At 50.9% G+C, this 18,993-nt stretch overlaps 2 protein-coding genes across 2 annotated transcripts; one reads left to right on the top strand and one right to left on the bottom strand.

Annotated features, from left to right (window-relative positions):
- Positions 1 to 793: 793 nt before the first annotated feature.
- On the top strand, positions 794 to 16,845 carry ARMC7 (armadillo repeat containing 7). The gene is made up of 3 exons (XM_032870649.1): positions 794 to 1,115; positions 1,212 to 1,355; positions 15,819 to 16,845. The coding sequence occupies exons 1-3, from the start codon at positions 1,025 to 1,027 to the stop codon at positions 16,202 to 16,204; spliced, it is 621 nt and encodes a 206-aa protein (XP_032726540.1). The 5' UTR covers positions 794 to 1,024; the 3' UTR covers positions 16,205 to 16,845.
- A 241-nt stretch (positions 16,846 to 17,086) lies between these two features.
- Positions 17,087 to 18,865, bottom strand: NT5C (5', 3'-nucleotidase, cytosolic). The gene is made up of 5 exons (XM_032870648.1): positions 18,637 to 18,865; positions 18,025 to 18,125; positions 17,887 to 17,947; positions 17,585 to 17,699; positions 17,087 to 17,459 (listed from the first exon to the last, which is right to left on the bottom strand). Exons 1-5 carry the CDS (start codon positions 18,832 to 18,834, stop codon positions 17,299 to 17,301), a joined length of 636 nt encoding a protein of 211 aa, XP_032726539.1. The 5' UTR covers positions 18,835 to 18,865; the 3' UTR covers positions 17,087 to 17,298.
- Positions 18,866 to 18,993: the final 128 nt, after the last annotated feature.

Below are 18,993 nucleotides of genomic sequence, written 5' to 3'. Positions count from 1 at the left end.
CATGCTAGGCCCAGGGCCAAAGATACGTGGTCCTAAGCCTCAAGAAGCTCACAGACCAAACCCCCCTTACCCCAGCATTTTCAAGCACAACGGGAGTGCGGCAGCGCCATTTCCCTGCCTGGTGCTCTATCCCCTGTGCCTGCGAGGCCTAGATCACACATCACCTTCCTGAGAAGCCCTGAGAAAGAACTAGGATGAAGGGCTTCAGCATCCAGGGCTCCACAACCCAGAGCGGCCAAAGCGGTATATTTAGGTGAACGGAGGGTCCTGGGGCTCATCGATGCCCCTAGCACTCCCCATCCATCTGGCTGGCAAAAAGCCTTAGGATATTATTACCCTGTAATTCGTAGCCAGAGGTGACCAGCTCAGGGCTGGGGAGCAGAAGGTGCCAGGCTCACCGGGCTTTTTGGGAAAGATCAGAGGATAGTGTCAAAGGACCCGGACTGGGGTGCAGGGAACTGATGCCCTCATTTCAGATGGGGAGTCCCGGTCGAGGAGGCTGGGTTGCGCCCCCTCGTCAAGTGCAAAGGTGTCTGGAGGTTCTTCTGCCTCGACACTTCCCCACATGGGCGCCCTCCGACTCCTCTGGGTTCCCAAGCCCAACATCAACCCTATAGCACCCTTGCGACCACGGAACCCCTTCAACCATAGTCCTACGGCACGAAGCGCGCCGCGCACGCGCGCCGAGCTCAGCGACAGCTCCGCCTCTAGTTTGCCTCGACCCGCCTCTTCCGCCACCTGGGGCGGGGCTAAGCGTGGCTTCCGCCGGAAACCTAGAATCCAGCCGAAAATCAGGCTCTGAAGTTGCTGGCTGGGTGGTCCTCCTGGCTCTTTCTCGTTTCCCGTTTCCAAGTTTAGGTTTTCACGCCCACCTCTAAGAAGGTCCTGAGACCCCACGCCACCCCCCACATTCCAGTTTCGGCAGCAAATTACTGCAGAACCCGAAGCCAGGGAAGGAACCCGTTTCCGTCCTCACCTCCCTCAGTCTCCTGCCCTTCTCCCCGCCCCCTCTGCCGCCCTGACCATGGCCCAGAAGCCGAAGGTAGACCCCCACGTCGGGCGCCTGGGATACCTGCAGGCACTGGTTACGGAATTCCAGGAGACGGAGAGCCAGGGTAAGAGCGGCGGGGGGGGGGGGGCAAGGGACAGAGCAGGGGTCCGGCCGTGACAGCCGCCCCAGACCTGGCTCCAGAGCCACTTTTCCGCCGCAGACGCCAAGGAGCAAGTACTGGCCAACCTCGCCAACTTCGCCTATGATCCCAGTAACTACCCGTATCTGCGGCAGCTGCAGGTCCTTGATTTATTCCTCGATTCCCTGTCGGAGGAGAATGAAACCCTGGTGGAGTTTGCAATTGGTAAGTATGGGGCAGGTCTCCCAGATACGTGATTTGACTTCGTGAAGTAAGTGAGTTAAAAGCCAGTCACGGGGGGGGGGTGCCTGGGTGGCTCAGTGGGTTAAGCCTCTGCTTTCGGCTCAGGTCATGACCCCAGAGTCCTGGGATCAAGCCCCGCATCGGGCTCTCTGCTTGGCAGGGAGCCTGCTTCCTTTCCTCTCTCTCTGCCTGCCTCTCTACCTCCTTGTGATCTCTGTCTGTAAAATAAATAAATAAAATCTTAAAAAAAAAAAAAGGCCAGTCACTGGGAAAGGAATATTTTAGGGAGTTCCTCTGTTGAGAAGGCGGATCTTCTCGACGTCTGCGCCAGCGATACCTTCGCCACCTCCTGGTTCACACATTGTTCCAGGTCACAGCTAGCTTGAATCGGATCTGGAACCACTGCCCAGGAGTCCCTCTGCATGTCTGCCTTTCCTCCTATTTAGAGATGAGATCATAAACGAGGGAATGGATTGAAGCCACTTGAAGGGAAAAAAAAAGTTTATAGAATCCCATTTTTAGTTTTTAAACTTTTTAAAGATTTTTATTTGAAAGAGAGCAGAGCAGGGGGAGGGGTGCTGAGTGCAGATCCCATCTCAGAGCTGGATCGCAGGACCCTGAGATTATGACCTGAGCAGAAGTCAGACCCTTAACCAACTGAGCCATTCAGGCACCCCTAGAAAGGTGTTTTTAGACATCTTTATTTTAATGTGAAAATATCAAGGAAAGTAGAGGTGACTTGGAATGGCTTATACCTCCTGTAGTTGTTATGGTCTAAGACCTGTTATTCAGTGGACAGATACTTATTTGGCATGTACTGTAAGGTACTGTTCGAAATGCTGGAGAGATGATGAACAAGTGGAGGAAAGGTCTTTGCCCTCAAGGAACTTACATTCTAGTGGGGGGAGACACATGGTGAGCAAACCAGCAAAAAAGCTGAGGCTCTGAAGAAGTAAACAGGGTGATGAGATAGAGCAGAGAGCTGAGTTGGGGGCTGCTTCAATTCTGCCCTCATGGGAAGGCATTCTAGGAAGAGGCACAGCATGGGCAGAGACCTAAAGTGGGAGGAGCCAGAAAGAAAGCTGATGTGGCAGGCTGTGGGGAGTGCAGCAGAGTGGTAAAAAATGAGGTTGGAGAGGTGGGCAGTACCAGAGTTTACTTGACTTAGCTCTAGGCCATGGGAAAAAGCAGTTTATTCTGAGAACAAACAAAAATTCTTTTTTTCAGCATGCGTCTTAAAAAATAATATTTTTCTGGGGTGCGTGGGTAGCTCAACAGGTTAAGCATCTGGTTCTTGATTTCGGCTCAGGTTATGATCTTGGGATTGTGGGATCGCCTTGTGTCAGGCTCCAGAGCTCAACGTAGAGTCTGCTTGAGATGTTCTCTCTCCCTCTACCTTTCCCTCTGCTCTTCCCCCTACTTGCACACATGCTATCTCTCTCTAAATAAATATTTTTTAAAATTAAAAAAAAAAAATAGGGGTGCCTGGGTGGCTCAGTCGTTGGGCATCTGTCTTCGGCTCAGGTCAAGATCCCAGGGTCCTGGGATTGAGCCCCGCATCCGGCTCTCTGCTCGAGGGAGGCCTGCTTCTCTCTCTCCCACTCCCCCTGCTTGTGTTCCCTCTCTCACTGTGTCTCTCTCTATCAAATAAATAAAATATTAAAAAAATATATATATATATTCCCCCCCGCCGGGTGCCTGGGTGGCTCAGTTGGTTAAGCATCTGCCTTCGGCTCAGGTCATGATCTCAAGGTCCTGGGATCAAGCCTGCATCGGGCTCCCTTGCTCAGTGGGAACCTCCTTCTCCTTTTCCCTCTGCCTGGTGCTCCCCCTGCTTGTGCTCTCTCTGTTAAATAAATAAGATCTTTAAAAAGTAAATGTTTTCGGGGCACCTGTGTGGCTCAGTTGGTTAAGCCTCTGCCTTCAGCTCAGGTCATGATCTCAGGGTCCTGGGATCAAGCCCCGAATCTGGCTTTCTGCTCAGCGGGGATCCTGCTTCCTCCTCTCTCTCTGCCTGCCTCTCTGCCTATTTGTGATCTCTGTCAAGTAAATAAATAAAATCTTAAAAAAAAAAGTAAATGTTTTCTACACAGTGAAAGGAACCTTGTTTACATAGAGAAAGAAACCGTTTATAATTATTCCATTATCACCTAACACCTAGTCATGCAAATTTCTCTAATAGTTCCCAAAGGGGCATTTAATCTGGTTTTTATGTTCCTTAGGTCTCCATCTCTCTTTCTGTCTCTTTTTAAATGAACTTTGTATTTTATTTTATTTTTTTTATTTCTTTACTTTTTTTTTTTCTTTAAGCTCTCGCCCAGCATCGGGCTGGAACTCACAACCTTAAGATCAAGGGTTGTCCCGGATGCTCTGGGCACCTGGGACACTCAGTTGAGCGTCCAACTCTTGATTTCTTCTCAGATCATGATCTGAGGGATGTAAGATGGAGCCCCATGTCAGGCTCTGTGCTGGGTGTGGAGCTTGCTTGAGATTCTTGACACCCCCTTCACGCTCTCTCCTGTGCACACGTACACTTGTTCTCTCTCTCTCTCTCTCTCAAAAAAAGAAAAAAAAATTCACATTCTCTACTGACTGAGCCAGCCAGGCACCCCCATGAATTTTCTATTTTAGAACAGTTTCAGAAAAATTGCAAGGGTAATACAGAGAGTCCCCATATATGCCATACCCAGTTTCTCTATTATTAACCACTTACATTAGTGTGGTACATTTGTTAGAATTAATAAGCCCGTTTTTTAAAAGATTTTATTTATTTATTTGACAGCATAAGCAGGGGGAGAGCACAAGCCTCAGGCAGCCCCGCCTGCTCTGAGGGCAGAGGGAGAGGGAGAAGCGGGCTCCTCACTGAGCAGGGAACCCAATATGAGGCCCAATCCCAGGACCCTGGAATCACGACTTGAGCCTGAGGCAGACACTTAACTGCCTGAGCCACCCAGGCAGCGTTTGATACATTGTTACTAACTAAAATCCATGCTTGATTCATTTCCTTAGTTTTTCCCTAATGCCCTTTTACCATTCTAGGATCCCATTCAGGATACCCTATTACTTTTAGTTGTCACATCTTGGGCTCCTCTGGACTTGTACCAGTTTCTTAGATTTACCCATTTTTGGGTGACATTGATGGTTTCCAAGAGTGCTGGTCAGGTATTTTGTAGACTGTCCCTTAACTGAGATTTGTCTGATGCTTTTCTCTTGATTAGACTGGGTTATGCGTTTTAGGGGAGGACAGCCACAGAAGTAAATGCCGTTTTCCCCACATCGTGTCACGGAGCTGTGCTGTCAGCGTGACTTCTCACGGTTGATCATGGCCTTGATCACCGGGCTGAGGTGATCAGCTGGTACTTGTACTGGTCAGGTTTCTCCCCTGTAAAGTTATTCTCTTCCTCCTCTTTGCATATTGTAGTCTTTGGACGGAAGGCGCTATACAAATTATCTCTTTTAATCATTAGTAGACTGTTTTCATGACACTAATTATTGAAGGATCCAGACCAGTTCTGAAGAATTTCCCACCTTCCTCCTTGTTTCCTAATTGTCTGGTTGCCTCTTTATGGTGTCATTTAGCTTGTTCCTCTTTCCCCTTTATTCCTGGAACCTAGAAGTTGGATTGAAGGCCTCGATAGAGCAGGTCCCACTGTGTAATGGTTAGCACTCTGGAGTTTGAAGGCCTTGGTAGAGTCAACTAACACTTTTTTTTTTTTTTTGCACTGAATACATCAGGTAGGTGTGTTGTAAAATTTTGAAAGACTATCCAGGCTGGCCCCTACTGTTCGGGGTGTGTGGGGCTATGGTACAAATGGGGGCCATCCCTCCTCCCCACAGTAGGTCTCACCCATGTGTGTGGACATCTCAGCTGTATTCATACCTGCCCTGTGGCCATTCCTTGGACTTAGAGTCCATCCGTGGGAGTCAGGATCCAAGAAAGAGGCCCGTGCAGCTGGGGGAGCAGGTTCAGGGCCTGGAGCCCCAGGTATGGGGGAAAGGAGGATGGGCTGTGGGTGGGCTCCCTGCACTCTTCAACCTGTGGAGAGGGCCAGACGGATGCCCCTGGAGATCATTATGCTAAATAAATTTCTAAACATTGGTCACTTTAAGATTTTCTTCTGTAGAAGTCCTCCATCCCCTCCCTGTGCTCCACAGCTTCTGCCATATGAATGGTGACAGTGGTCTCTGCGATGCACAGCTTCCACCAAGGAGTGATGGAGCTCCTCCAGCTCAAGCTTTGGACGGGTGCAAACTTGGATAAAAGGAGTAGTCCCCCACAAAAAGTTTTTGCAGGATCAGGAACTTGCCCAGGGCAGGAGTACTCTTAAGACCCTGGGCTGCTGAGTGGGAGACTTGGGCCTGGCCTGGGTTCTTGCTCTCCTGGGCAGCCTCCCAGAGTGGGTGATGCATCTGTCCCTTCTCTGAGATCCGTCTCCTCACCTTGCTTGCCCTGAATTGCAGGACTGTCGTGGGGAGCAGAATGGGCTCTCCGTGAAGGTACTGGCTGGTCACTTTCTTAGTATCTTCATCCCCAGTTTTCCTTTTTCCTGCCGCTTTTCCTCATTTTCTCTTCCTCATTTTCTCTTCCTTTCCTTCAACCGGCACAAAGTTCCTAATCCCCAGAGTAGTTGCTTTCTCAGCGTTGAATCCCTCCATGGGATTGTCTGCAGAGTAAATTTCTCTTGTATTTTTTGTGCATGACTTAGGAGGAGAGGCCCAGTCGTACTTAGATTCATATTTTGTTACTGCTATCATTTCCTTTTCTCTTCATGTCGCCGGCCCTGAATGGGAAACACTGTCAGGTGCCTTTTCGGCTAATAGGCTCTGTGCTGTGCTTTGTAGCTTTGACTCTTTTTTATCTCTGGTAGCAGGGATGAAATTTATCTCCACGAGGGCAGAGCTCAGCTTTGCTTATCTCTGCGGTAGAGGAGAGAAGGGCCTAGAAGGTGTGGAGTATGGGCCCTAACTCAGTGCTGTAGCCCTGAGCAGGACTGATTCTGAAGTGACCACAGAGAGGAGAGCTGGTTTAGATCACCTTGGGCTTGCAGAACCAAACCTAGTGTCTCTTGGTTGGCAAGGAGCACAGTGAGTTTGATAAGAGCTGGGCTTTAGGGTCAGGGAGGTCTGGGTCCAAGTCCTCGCTCTCCCACTTAACTCTGGGCATGTGATTTCCTTTCTCTGGTCATCTGTTAGGTGGGGCATCAGCCTTGCAGAATTGTTGGGAGAATTAAATGAGACAAAGTGTCTGTAGCTTCAGGATCCTCTAGGCCTCCACCCAAGGGCCTGGTGTCCAGGCCCTTTTGAGGATAAACAGTTTTCTCATGTCTCAAAGAGGTGAGGTGGGATGGCTTACTGTAGCCAGTCCCCTAGTTACAGAGCCGGTGCCCTGGGACTTAGAAGGACTTACAGTACTAGTTAGCACTTACAGAGCACCCTCTGTGTGCCCAGTTCTGGCTCCTGTACTTTGTCACCTTTGACCCTGAGACACACTAAAAGTACGTGTGCTCAGAACCTCCATTTTCGGGGTGCCTGGGTGGCTCAGTGGGTCGTGATCTCAGGGTCCTGGGATCGAGCCCCACATAGGGCTCTCTGCTTGGTGGGGAGCCTGCTTCCCACCCCCCTCTCTGCCTGCCTCTCTGCCTACTTGTGATATCTCTCCTCTCTCTCTCTCTCTCTCTGTCAAATAAATAAATAAATAAAATCTTTAAAAAAAAGAACCTCCATTTTCCATACGGAGTCTGAGGCTTAGGAAGGATCAGTTGGTTGGCCAAAGGTTTAAAGATGGCCAACCTGGAACGGAAACCCAAGGCTGTCAGATTCTAGAAGAGAACACAGGAGTTCCCCCATTCCTAGGATTGTGGATTGTGAAAGCTTGCAAGGCACTGCAGACCCTCCATTTCACTGATGAGGAAACTGAGGCATGGACCACCCAGCCTCAGCTGATCAGTGGCAGGTCAGGGTCAGAACTCGGGCTTCCATCCATCCTCACAGCCCAGCAGGATCGCAGGCATCTTTCCAGGTGGTGCTGATGCGTTCAGCTTTGAGATAAGACCTCTCCTATCAGGCGGCCCTGCCGGCTCTGAGGGCTGAAAGCGGCCACAGTCACTCACCGGTGGCAAGCTGGTGTGCCTGACTGTTGACTTTCTGTGGAGGCCACTTCCCGTGACCCCTCAGACACCCTGGGCAGGATAACTGTAGCCTTCAAGATGAATCTGGTTACCAGGATTGCCAGTAACACACAGGGCTTTTTGAGTCTCTGTACCTTCCCCTTTCTTGACCTTTTGTGGATTTGCCCATTTAGAACAATTGTAGAGCTGTTTTACCCTTTTGTTGTCATCCTGCTAGGGCTCTGTATGTGTCACCAACCACAAGGCCTGTAGTACTAAGTCCTTTTTTTTTTTTTTTAACGTGTGAGGAAACAACTCCTCAGTGAGGTTAGGTGTGTTGTCTGAGGCTCCCACTGTTCGTGATGACTGGAGACAGGAATTTACCCATCCTGCCTGGATCCAAATTCTGTCCCCAGGGGTCCCGGCTGACGGAGCCAAGACTCAAACTCCAGAGTGTCCTCTTTCCTTGTTCTTTCTTTCCACCACACCTTGCACTTTCACACTGTCCTCCAGGTGTTTCTGGTGGGAAGTCATCCCTGCTCCTACTGGTGGTGCTCACAGTTCAGGCCACGTTTGATTGGCAACTAAGGGAAACTGCCACTGGGAGGCCATACTGGTTGGCCCCTGCTTGGGGTCGGGGGGATCGGAGTGGGAGAATTATGAAGGACCAGCTGTAAAGCCAGGATCTCAGTAAATACCCAAGTGGGTGAAAGAATTTGGGGCTCTTGCTCCAAATAAAAACTCAGATAGCCTTTGGCATTTATTTGGGAATGTTTGCCCAAAGCACTGTTGGTTGATTCTCAGGTGTTCTGTATGCAGCCTATGCGTCTCTCCTAGATGCTGTATGGAGATAGAATGGAACCAGGAGAGAACTCTCTGCCTCCATGAAAACTGGTTGAATCCTAGGATATCACAGAATACTTGGCAGTTTTGTTACTAAAACAGGGTTCAAGTAGGTGGCCTCCCAGAATTCATGTTAAATTGTTTTCCTGTGTTCTATTTCCTGCAATACATGTAGTTGCCACCAGGTGGTGGTGGTGCTCAGAAAAAGACTGGTAAGGGCACCTGGATGGCTCAGTCGTTAAGCCACTGCCTTCTGCTCAGGTCAGGATCCCAGGGTCTTGGGATGGAGCCCCGCATCAGGCTCCCTGCTCAGCGGGAAGTTTGCTTCTCCCTCTCCCACTCCTCCTGCTTGTGTTCCCTCTCTCACTGTCTCTGTCAAATAAGTAAAATCTTTAAAAAAAAAAAGCCTCTGTATGTCCCTTCCTGATCCAGTTCTTTACTATCAGAGGTGAACACCTTCCTGACTCATAATAATTTAATAATCTCTGGGGTGCCTGCCTGACTCAGCCATTAGAGCTTGCATCTCTTGATCTAGGGGTCATGAGTTCAAGCCCCACGTTGGGCATGGAGTTTACCTTTAAAAAAAGAAGAAAAAAGAAAAAATTCCTCAGCTACCCATCTGTGGCAGGATTCCCTTTATAGAAAGGAGGTGATGTCTGTGTTCTCACCCCACTGCTCCCTTCCACGCTTAGCTGGAGCAGGGCAGCCAGCCTCTGCCATTCCTCCCAGATTGCAGAGACCAGCTCCCCTTCCTCTGAGTTCTGTGCATGGACACACGACACACCTTGTCTGTGTGTGTGTGTGTGTGTGTGTGTGTGTGTGTGTTAATTTATGTGACTACATGATTGAGTCACATGGTACAGAATTCAGAAAGGTATATAGTGAATGGTAACTCTCTCTGTAGCTTTTTCTGGAAGTAACCATTGTTACTAGTTTCTTTTTTATCCTCCCAGAGATATTTTCAGGATTTACAGACAAATCTGTACATATTTGCATGTATACCTTTTTGCCAGTTCTACATGTCTGGTAGTATATGTATATTCTGTTTTTTTATTTTTTTAATTTAGCATCATGTTTTAGTGCACCTGCAGTATCAGCCCACAAAGTTGCCTCATTCTTTGCAAATGTTGCATGCCATTCCCTGGCACCCAGGGACTGGGTTTAGCTACCTCTTAGGGGTGGACATTCAGGTGGTTTCCATTTGCTCTCCCAAGCAGTACTGCCGTGGATAACCTTATTTGTATGCCATTCCTCCCCTGTAAAGGTATACTGGTGGCATAAATTTCCAGAAGTGAAATATAGGTCAGAAGTATGAAATGCCATGTTTTCTCTGCTTTTGATATAATTTAATTTGATGTTTGTTATGATGGGAAGCATTCATGAGTTTAAGTCAAAACTATACAAGGTATTTTGAGAGAAGTGTCACTTCTTTCCCTATCACTTTCACCCTGTTCCCCTCTTTTTTATACATAGGGGTAACTTTATACACTGTTCTATCCCTCAACATTTAAGTTTCAGAACTGTTTTCAAAATGCTAAAATAAGGGGCACCTGAGTGGCTCAGCGATTAAGTATCTGCCTTGGCCCACATCGGGCTCCCTGCTCAGCAGGGAGCCTGCTTCTCCCTCTCCCCGTACTTATGTTCCCTCTCTCTCACTGTCTCTCTCTCTCTCTCTCTCTGTCAAATAAATAAACAAAATCTTAAAAAAAAAAAAAAAAGATACTGAAGTAAAACCCAAGAACAAATAGTCTCGAATGAAGATTTTTATTTGGGATGGGGAGCAGCCAGCCCAGCGCCCTGGGGTGGCTGAGTCATGAGATGGAGTAAAGTCTTGGGTCACTCTCCTAGGGCTTGCCCAGCCCCCAGCCGCTGGCTAAGCACTTACGGGCATGAGCTCATGTAATCCCCAGAACAATCCTTAGACCCTCCTGTCTCAGCAGCAGTGCCCTACTTGCTGTGTGACCTGAGGTCACCTACCTGACCTCTCTGAGCCTCCAGCTTTCTCATCCTCACTTGTCCTTGGGGTTTTCTCTTTCACCTCTCCTGGGGATTTCTGTGGTTCCCTGTGCCTAGGAGGGCCCTGCTTTTGCCCCCTGTTCTCTTTGTGTCTTGTGTGGTTTGCCCAAAGTGTGTTCCTCAGCCAGTCAGAACTTGTTCTTTCTGTTCCATAAGCGTGGTTTAAGATGCTGTGCCGTCCGCATACGGTGAAGCGCACATATCTTGTGTCCGTTTGACAGGTTTTTTTCTTGATCTTTCTTTTTTTTCTTTTTAAGTTTTTATTTAAATTGCAGTTAGTTCACATACAGTGTAATAATAGTAGTTTAAGGTGATACAGTGATTCAGCACTTCCGTACAACACCCAGTGCAGTTTGATGGGTTTTTAATTTCATTAAGGTATATGTGCATCTGTGTAACCAGCACTAAAATCAAGATAGAGAATGTTTCCGTCTCCCCCAGAAAGGTCCCTCACACCCTCTCCCAGTTAGTGTCTTCTACCCGCAGGTAACCACTGTTCTAACCCATGGGTTTTGCCTAGTTTGTTGTTGTTTTAAGGCTTTATTTTGGTGAGTGATGGAGCATGGAGTCTGCTTGGGATTCTCTCTCCCTCTGTGCCCTTGCCCCATGCTCTTGCACATGCAAGTGCACGCCTCTCTCTAAAAAAAAAAAGATTTTATCTTTTTTAAGATTTTATTTTACAGAAAGAGAGCATAAGGAGGGGCAGAGCAGCAGGCAAAGGGAGAGAGAGAAGCAGGCTCCCCGCCAAGCGGGACTCAGTGCTAGGACCCTGGGATCATGACCTGAGCCGAAGGCAGCCGCTTAACCGACTGAGCCACGCAGGCGCCCCAAAAAAGATTTTAGTTTTGCGCAAGCCCCACACCCAATGTGGGGCTTGAACTCGCAACCCCGGGATCAGGATTTGCTTGCTCCACCGGCTGAGCCAGCCGGGCGCCCCTGTTTTGCCTGTTCTTGAGCTTCATCTTAGTGGAATCACGCAGGATGTACTCCTGGGTCTGCTTTCTGTCACTCAGCGTTTCTGAGGTTTGCCCAGATTGCCACCATGTCTTTGGCTCACGTCGTGGTGCGCTACGCCGCTGTCCGTTCGCCCAGTTCGGCTGCCGACGGAGGCTGGCTTCTGGTGTGGAGCCTTCGTGCACAAGCGCTCGTCAGGGCTGGCACGCGAGTGTTCGCGTGCCCACAGGTACTCCGTTCTCTCAGGTCCAAGTACAAGTGAGTTGCTGAGTCACAGGGGAGGTACACGCTTAACTTCGGCGGGAGCCGCCACGTATTTTCCATCCCCGTGATGGCGTGTGAGGCGCCCAGCCGCCAGCCTATGAGGAGTCCCCAGCCCCACCTCCCACCAGCCCTTAGTCTTGTCAGTGTGCTCTGCTTTAGCCATGACAGTAGGCGGGGGAGGCCCCTGGCATGGTGTGAATTTTCATTTCTCCGAGAGGTAGTGACGAGCACACTGTCACACATCACTGTCCTTATCCAGGCCTCTTCTCGTTTTTACAGCATGTTTATCTTTTCTTGATAGGCAGTAATATATACTCTTGTGTATCCGGGAAGAAGTCTTCTTTCAGATACAGAGTTTATTAATATTTTCTCCTTTTGTCTTTTCACTTTTTTTAGTGATGTCATTTGGTGAGTTTTACTTTCTAAATGAAATTTACCTTTAGGGACGCCTGGGTGGCTTGGTCAGTTAAGCATCTGCCTTCGGCTCTGGTCATGATCTTGGCGTCTTGGGCTCCCCAGCTGGGAAGCCTGCTTCTCCCTCTGCTGCTCCCCCTGTGTGTACACACACACACACACACACACACACACACTCTCACTCTGTCTCTCTCTCTGCCAAATAAATAAATAAATAATCTTAAATGTAGCTTTAAAAAAAAATCCTTTTCCGGGGCACCGAGGTGGCTCAGTTAAGCGGCTGGCTCTTGGTTTTAGCTCAGGTCATGATCTCAGGGTCCTGGGATCGAGCCCTGGGTCTGGCTCCGTGCTCAGCGGGGTCTGCTTGAGGTGGTTTCTCTTCCTCTTCTGCCCTTTCTTCTGCTCGTGCACATGCGCTCTCTCTTGCTCTTTCTAAAATAAGTGAGTCTTTTAAAAACTCCTTTTCCTGCATATAAAAATAACATTTTCTACCTTGTTTCCTCTCCACAGAAAACAAAACAAAACAAAAAAAGGAAACAAAGTATTTTTGTGGAAGTAGACTTAGAAAATAAAGGTGAAATGACTCCTGATCTGTTGCACAGATAAGCCTTGTTAACCTTCGGCTGTGTTTCCAGCTTGTCTTTAGTTAATGCGTCTGTCCGTTTATTGAGCATCTGCTATATGCCAGGCTGAGGTGACCATTTGAGACAAGACAAATTCCCCCTCTGGTGGAAGTTGGGATATAGTGGGGACCTTCAGTAAACCTGACAGATAACTTCGGCATGAAGAGGAGACCCAAAGGAGGTGGGGGGAGGGTGCTGGGGAGACGGGCCGTGAGGGGGGTCGTGGAAGGCTTTCAGAAGAGGTGACACCTTGCTGTACTTAACTCGTTCCATCGCAGTTTTATCGTATATACAATTTGATGACGTTTTTCCCTCCTTAAGCTTATGTTGCAAGCATTTTCCTCTAGTACTCTTTGAAAACATGATTTTTAAGAATTATAGAATTTCCCATCATACGGACAGACGGAACTGGATCCAACCAGCCTACTCTTGCTGGGCATTATTTATGAAGTTTCCAGTTTTGTGTTCTTCTTTTCCTGTAGCCCTCCTTCGTTCTTCAGGGCAGGCTCACAGAGGTAGACTCGAGAGGGCGAGCTCACTTCGCTGTGGCCTTGGCTTCTCCTGGGTCCCCTGGCTCCATTTTTGGTGCTTCCGTTCAGACTCCTTGCCCCCTGAAGCCCTTCTCTTTCCAAGCACTCACTCTTGTTTTCTACTCTGAGGATCGCTGCCCGCAAAGTGGAGAGGCTTCAGGAATGCCCTGGGGTTGGGTCCAGGCAGTGGCAAGCTCTGGCAGGCACAAGATCCATCCTTGGAGACTTCCTAGGTCTACAAACAGGGAGCAGATGGGGCCAGCTGTCCAGAGGCTGCCTGGCTTCGCCCTCCAGCAGATGCCATCTGATTATCCCCCAACCCCAGGTGGCAGTGTCCTGCCCAGGCTCATCTCTCTGTGATGATGACTCAGTGGCCAAGGGTGACTCAGACTTCATCTTATCATACTTTACAGCAGAGATAAATCCCATCGCCTACCCCCAGTCAGTTAATCTACAGTGGGTAGGAGATTGGTTCACTGCTGGCGGTTCAGAAGAGATGGTGTAGCTGTGTCCAGGAAGCCAGAAGCCCACCAGACCGTGACATAGGGCTTCCCATCTTCTGGGACTTCGGGCAACTTAACAGCCTCAGCTTCCACTAAAATCAGGGTGGTGGTACCACTTCCTGGGGTTCAGTCGTGTTCCCAGCACGTGTCCAGTGAGCGTCCAGTCACAGGTGCCTAGGATACTGCAGTAAACCAGATACCCAGGCCTTGCCTTGTGGTGTCGTGACAGGGACGGCACAAGTACGGAAGGCAGTCCACGGGATGCCCCAGGATGTGCTGAGGTAGTATCAGCAGGCCAGGTCTCTGCGTGTCCCATGGGGAGGCACCTCTCTGTCAGAGTGCCTTGTCTCCCTTGCCTCGTGATTGCGGGAGTGACCCTCAGCTGCTTCCTTCCCTCAGAGGTGCTCTGAGCCACAGTTGGGTCCCCGAACTGCGGAAGTCCATGGTAGGCGACATCTCGGAGCCAGCTGCCCAGCCCCCAGCCCTCTGCAGTACAGCCCCTCTCCCCAGCTCAGTGCTCTAAGCTCTTCCAACAGTACTCGTGGAGTGCTTCTTGACCAGGCACCAAGGACCTGTGGGAATAAGATGGCCATGGTCTTGACCTTAAGGCACCTGCCTTCTAGTGGGGCTTGGCAGCTAGTGAGCAAGAAAACAAACCTGCCAGGGTGGTTTCTCAGGGTGCTAGGCATATGAAGAAAATGGCAGAGATGCGGGGACTGCCCTGGATGTGGTCAGAGTGGGGTATTCTGGGGGACCCTTACTGGTGAGGGTGCAGTGACGTGTTGGTTACCAGCCCAAGTGAGGCAGCATGTGAAAATCTGGGCCCGGAAGGTCCCAGGAAGGGCTGAGGCTGTGGGTACCAGAGAAGGACAAGACCAGATGGTGCAGGGCTGTGAAGACGTCAAAGGGGAATTTGGATTTTATTCTGAACGCAGGGAGAAGTCCCTAGAGGCTGAATGGATAAAACTTCTAAAGATATTTTCCTGTAGCAGGACTCAAACTGACCCAGGTACCGTGAGGGAGGGTGGCAGTGCCAGACCTGGGCAGACTTCTGCCTCTGGAAGAGGCATGTCCCTGCCAGACCCCACCTGTCCCCCGCTTCCTGTAGCATTTAAGTAAATTACACTGCATCCGTAAGTAGTACACTGCACAGCCATTAAATGACACAGTGGTTGTAGATCTTTTGGCATGGAAAGATGTTCTGAGTCCATTGCTGAATGAAAAAAGCTGACTTACAAACAGGAAACTATCACATTTTTATTAAATGTTTATGTGTATCCACATTTTTTTTAAGATTTTATTTATTCATTTGGCAGAGAAACAGCGAGAGAGGGAACAGAAGCAGGGGGGTGGGAGAGGGAGAAACAGGCTTCCCACTGAGCAGGGAACCCGATGTGGGGCTGGATCCCAGGACTCTGAGATCATGACCTGAGCCAAAGGCAGAGGCTTAACCCACTGAATCACCTAGGCACCCCTGTATTCACGTATTTTGAAGTTGAGGAAAGGAAAAGCAAATGTTAGATGGATGGTAGGATTAAATTGGTTTATAATTTGGCTTCTAGTACTTTTAACAGCTTTATTGAGATAACTGATATATAATAAGCTGTACATCTTTAAAGGATAGTTTGATAAGTATTGGCGTATATACATGTGTGAATCAGCACCTGACCTATGTTTTTTAATTTTTTTTTTAAAGATTTTACTTATTCATTTGATAGAGAAAGACAGGAGAGCGGGAACACAAGCAGAGGGAATGGAAAAGGGAGAATCAGGCTTCCTGCTGAGCAGGGAGCCCGATGTGGGCCTCAATCCCAGGACCCTGGGTTCATGACCTAAGCTGAAGGCAGATGCTTAACCAACTGAGCCACCCAGGCGCCCCCGTTTAATTCTGTAAACTGATATGGGCTTTATTTTTTGGTTGGGGTTGGTCTTTTTGGTTTTGTTTATTTTTGCTTAAAAAAAAAACATATTAACCATTTAACTGGCTGAACCAAGGAGGAAAGGGATTGGTACTCGCTTCCTGAAGGCTAGGCTCTGGCAGGCAGGCGGGCCTTCGGGAGCCTTGAAGGGGTGGATACCAGAATGGACTTTGGATCCCTTGTCCCTGGGACAAAGTGGGCAGAGGCGCTGGGAGGGGAGGTGGGAGGATGCACAGGCCTGAGGCATCGTGTCTCCTCTTGTTCTTCCCCAGGAGGCCTCTGCAACCTGTGCCCAGACAGGGCGAACAAGGAGCACATCCTGCAGACAGGGGGCGTCCCACTCATCATCAACTGCCTGTCCAGTCCCAATGAGGAGACCGTGCTATCTGCTGTAACCACGATCATGTACCTGAGCTCCCCGGGCTCCAGCTCCCCCCCTGAGCTGACCGCCATGCCTGTGGTGCAGTGCATGCTGCGCTTCTCTCTCTCAGCCAACACGAGGCTCCGCAACCTGGCTCAGATCTTCCTGGAAGACTTCTGTTCCCCAAGCCAGGTGGCGGAGGCCCGCACCTGGCAGGCCCACTCTGCCCTGGGGATCCCACTGCCAAGGACTGAGGCCCCACAGCAGCCCAGATCCAGGGAGACCTCGCAGCCATGACGCCCTGACTGCTAGAGATGAGGCCACAATCCTGGTGGGGGCTCGGGGAGCAGGAGCTGCCTGGCTCCCGCTGAGCATTTTTCCCCAGAGGTGCCCTTTCGGCTATTTTAAAGGTGAGTTTTCTCAGCGTGACAGGTATTTACACTGTGGTGAGGGGCACTGAGAGAGGAGGCCAGGCTTTGGGATACGAGGAAGAGCGCAAAGGCAGTGCCATTTCCATAGGTTGGCACTGTCAACCCGCTGGAGGTCAAGCTCCTGCCTCGCCCCCTCCCCGCAGTGCCTCACTGCCAGGGCATCAACATCACGTGAGAAGCAGTTGGGACCCTAGATTCAGAGGCTTTAAAGGAAGGAGCTTTTCATGAAGAACAGCTGGGCCTGGGATTAGACTTGCTTGTGCTTGAGGAAACAGGAATTTTCCTTTAACAGAAGTATCTGAAATAATCTTGAAGAATGGAAATGAGAAGCCAGCTTGGGGCTCCGAGAAGGTGTCGTGCCCACTCCAGGGCTACAGAGGCTGGGTACCTGCACCGCAAGCTCCCCTGGCTGGATACTGGGTATGGTTGATGCCGGCCTGGAGAATTCTGTGGCCTGGGATCAACATTTTATCCACAGCAGTCTATCTGATGGGACCCTCATGGAAAGTTCAGGAGCAGTGGGGAGCTTCTTGGCCTCCCTTTTGCACTCCCTCAAGGTTGACCTCTAACATAGCCAAGGAAAAGCAGATGCAAGAGAGGTGGTGTCTGGTTGTGAAGGTGGGGCAGGTTCTGGAGCCACTGGACTATGGACAGGAGGAGGGAGGAGAAAGCCTCCTGTCAGCCTGTATTCCACCTGCCCTTCCCAGGGCTCCTGTCCCTTTACCTTCCCAAATAAAGGGCCTTTAAAGAATGCTGAGCCAAAGTGTTTTATTAAAAAGGTTCCTGAGTGATTTTCCCACCATGTTTCCTTGCCAGCCATCTTGTTGGGTTCCAGGTGGCTGGCTTGCGAGAATGGAGGTTACTGTGTCTCCCTGTTCTGCAGTGCTGGGGGCCACCACCACGACACTGCCCTGTCGTTCAGCTCTGCTAAGGTTCTCTGCTGGCCTGCCTTTCCTTCCTTCAGCTGCTATCCACTGTTCTGGCCCCCCGCTTGCTTTCTATGATCTCCCTCCAGTTGTCACTCCAGGAGAGCAGCCGTCTCCTTGTTGGGGGTAGGGCTAGGTGCTGGTTGTGGCAGCAGGTGAACAAGATGTGCTCCCAGCTTGGGGTCTCCTCTTGGCCTGGGACAGGACATGGGAGAAAGGCAGTGAGACGTAGTCTGTAATCTGGTTATTTTACTCCCTCTCCCTAATCCCAGCAGGCCAGATGCCTGGTAGGTTGCCAGAAAAACAGGTCTAAAACTAACCTTGAATGCTGTCCTTGTCATCAATGAGCAGGTCCCCCAAGACCACCGTCTTGTCCCTCGTCAGGATGATGCGCTCCACAAACTGGGGCCCCAGGTATTTCGCTACCCAGCGGTACTGTGGTGAGGACACAGGTCTGTCAGTAGGGCCAGTGAGTAAATACGTGCGAGTGGAGTCTCCAGCCTTTGAGAGATGCTGCTCCCCGCCCACCACCACCACACTTCCTGTGTTTCAGTTCTGCTGGTTTATTTTAAACATCAGAACTTAGGAATCTGTTTGCTAGAAAGGGTTGTGGTAACCGCACCTTCTCACCCACACAGTGTTCATACTTCAGCAGAGGGCTGGAGCAGATGAAGACCTCCGTGCTGCACGGAAGGGGCACGGGTTAGTTGGGGTGGTGCCCGCCCTTCCTCCACCGCCCTCCCTCTCTGCCCTTCCTCACTCCTGCATGTTGTTCATCTCCAGCATGGCTTCCAAGGCTCCAGGGATAGGCTCCAAGTCTAGGAAAAAGCCTGGGGCTTCATACACACTGGCCACTTTGTCCTGAAAGATACCGTGTTCTTGTCCCAGCCCCAGGGATGACTCTCACAGTAAGACTCCTGGGGGACCCGTCGGCAAACCAGAGCCACAGGGAGAGGATTTTGCATCCGGGGAAGCATTCTTTCAGATTTTCTTGTCCAGGGCGAACAATGGATTCTGAAGCGAGGGTTTTGCTAAACAAAAAGGGGGTGACTCTGGAAATGGAGCAGAGGCAGTCTTGCCCAAGGGGAGGGCTCCCATTCCTAGGTGCCCTGTGGGCTCGGGCTCCCTGCTTTCGGGGACACTGTGGGGTCGGGGCTCTTGCTCCTGGCGACAATGTGGGGTCGGGGTTCCCGCTCCCGGGGACATTTTGTGGTCGGGGTACCCGGTTCCCCGGCTCCCTGTGGGTGGGGACGCCTGGCTCCTGGGCGCCCTGTGGGGTCGGGGCTTCCGCTCCCGGGGTCACCATGGGGTCTGGGCTCCCCTCCCGCCCACGACCCCTCCCCCGCTGCGCTCCCGCCCTCTCCCTACCTACCCCCAGGTCTGGCCGCAGGGCTCGGTACTGTTCGCGGGCGAGGAAGCCTCGGCGCTCTTCCAGCGCCACGTGCGGTTCCCCGGGGAAGAGGCGGCGGAAGCCCCGCAGAAGGCCCCCCTCGAAGTCGGCCAGCACGCCGTCCATGTCCACCAGCACCCGCACGGGCCGCGCGCGCCGCGCCGCCATCGCCACCGCCATCACTGCGGGCGCCCGGCAAGGGAAGGACGGGGGAGGGGGGGAGGGGGAGCGGGCGCCCGGCCCGCAACTTCCGGAGGCGCGGGGTGGGCGGGCGCACCGGGGCTCATTTGCATGGGGCGCCCCGGGGACCAGCCCCGAGGGAGCGCGCGGCCTTCCCCC

This window comes from Lontra canadensis, unplaced genomic scaffold (assembly GCF_010015895.1).
Source record: "Lontra canadensis isolate GAN:19392208 unplaced genomic scaffold, GSC_riverotter_1.0 scaffold41, whole genome shotgun sequence".
NCBI lineage: Eukaryota > Metazoa > Chordata > Mammalia > Carnivora > Mustelidae > Lontra > Lontra canadensis.
This window is presented reverse-complemented; position numbering and strand designations above follow the sequence as displayed.

Bases quoted from the DNA above. Each gene is read 5' to 3' on its own strand.
- NT5C (XM_032870648.1), bottom strand. From the start codon at position 18,834: ATGGCGGTGGCGATGGCGGCGCGGCGCGCGCGGCCCGTGCGGGTGCTG. The intron at 17,948-18,024 runs GTGAGGAAGGGC...CCTTCCGTGCAG, and splicing joins GAGATGAACAACATGCAGGA to CACGGAGGTCTTCATCTGCT. The intron at 17,460-17,584 runs GTTAGTTTTAGA...GTCCTGTCCCAG, and splicing joins TGACAAGGACAGCATTCAAG to GCCAAGAGGAGACCCCAAGC.
- ARMC7 (XM_032870649.1), top strand. From the start codon at position 1,025: ATGGCCCAGAAGCCGAAGGTAGACCCCCACGTCGGGCGCCTGGGATAC. The intron at 1,116-1,211 runs GTAAGAGCGGCG...TTTCCGCCGCAG, and splicing joins CCAGGAGACGGAGAGCCAGG to ACGCCAAGGAGCAAGTACTG. The intron at 1,356-15,818 runs GTAAGTATGGGG...GTTCTTCCCCAG, and splicing joins CCTGGTGGAGTTTGCAATTG to GAGGCCTCTGCAACCTGTGC.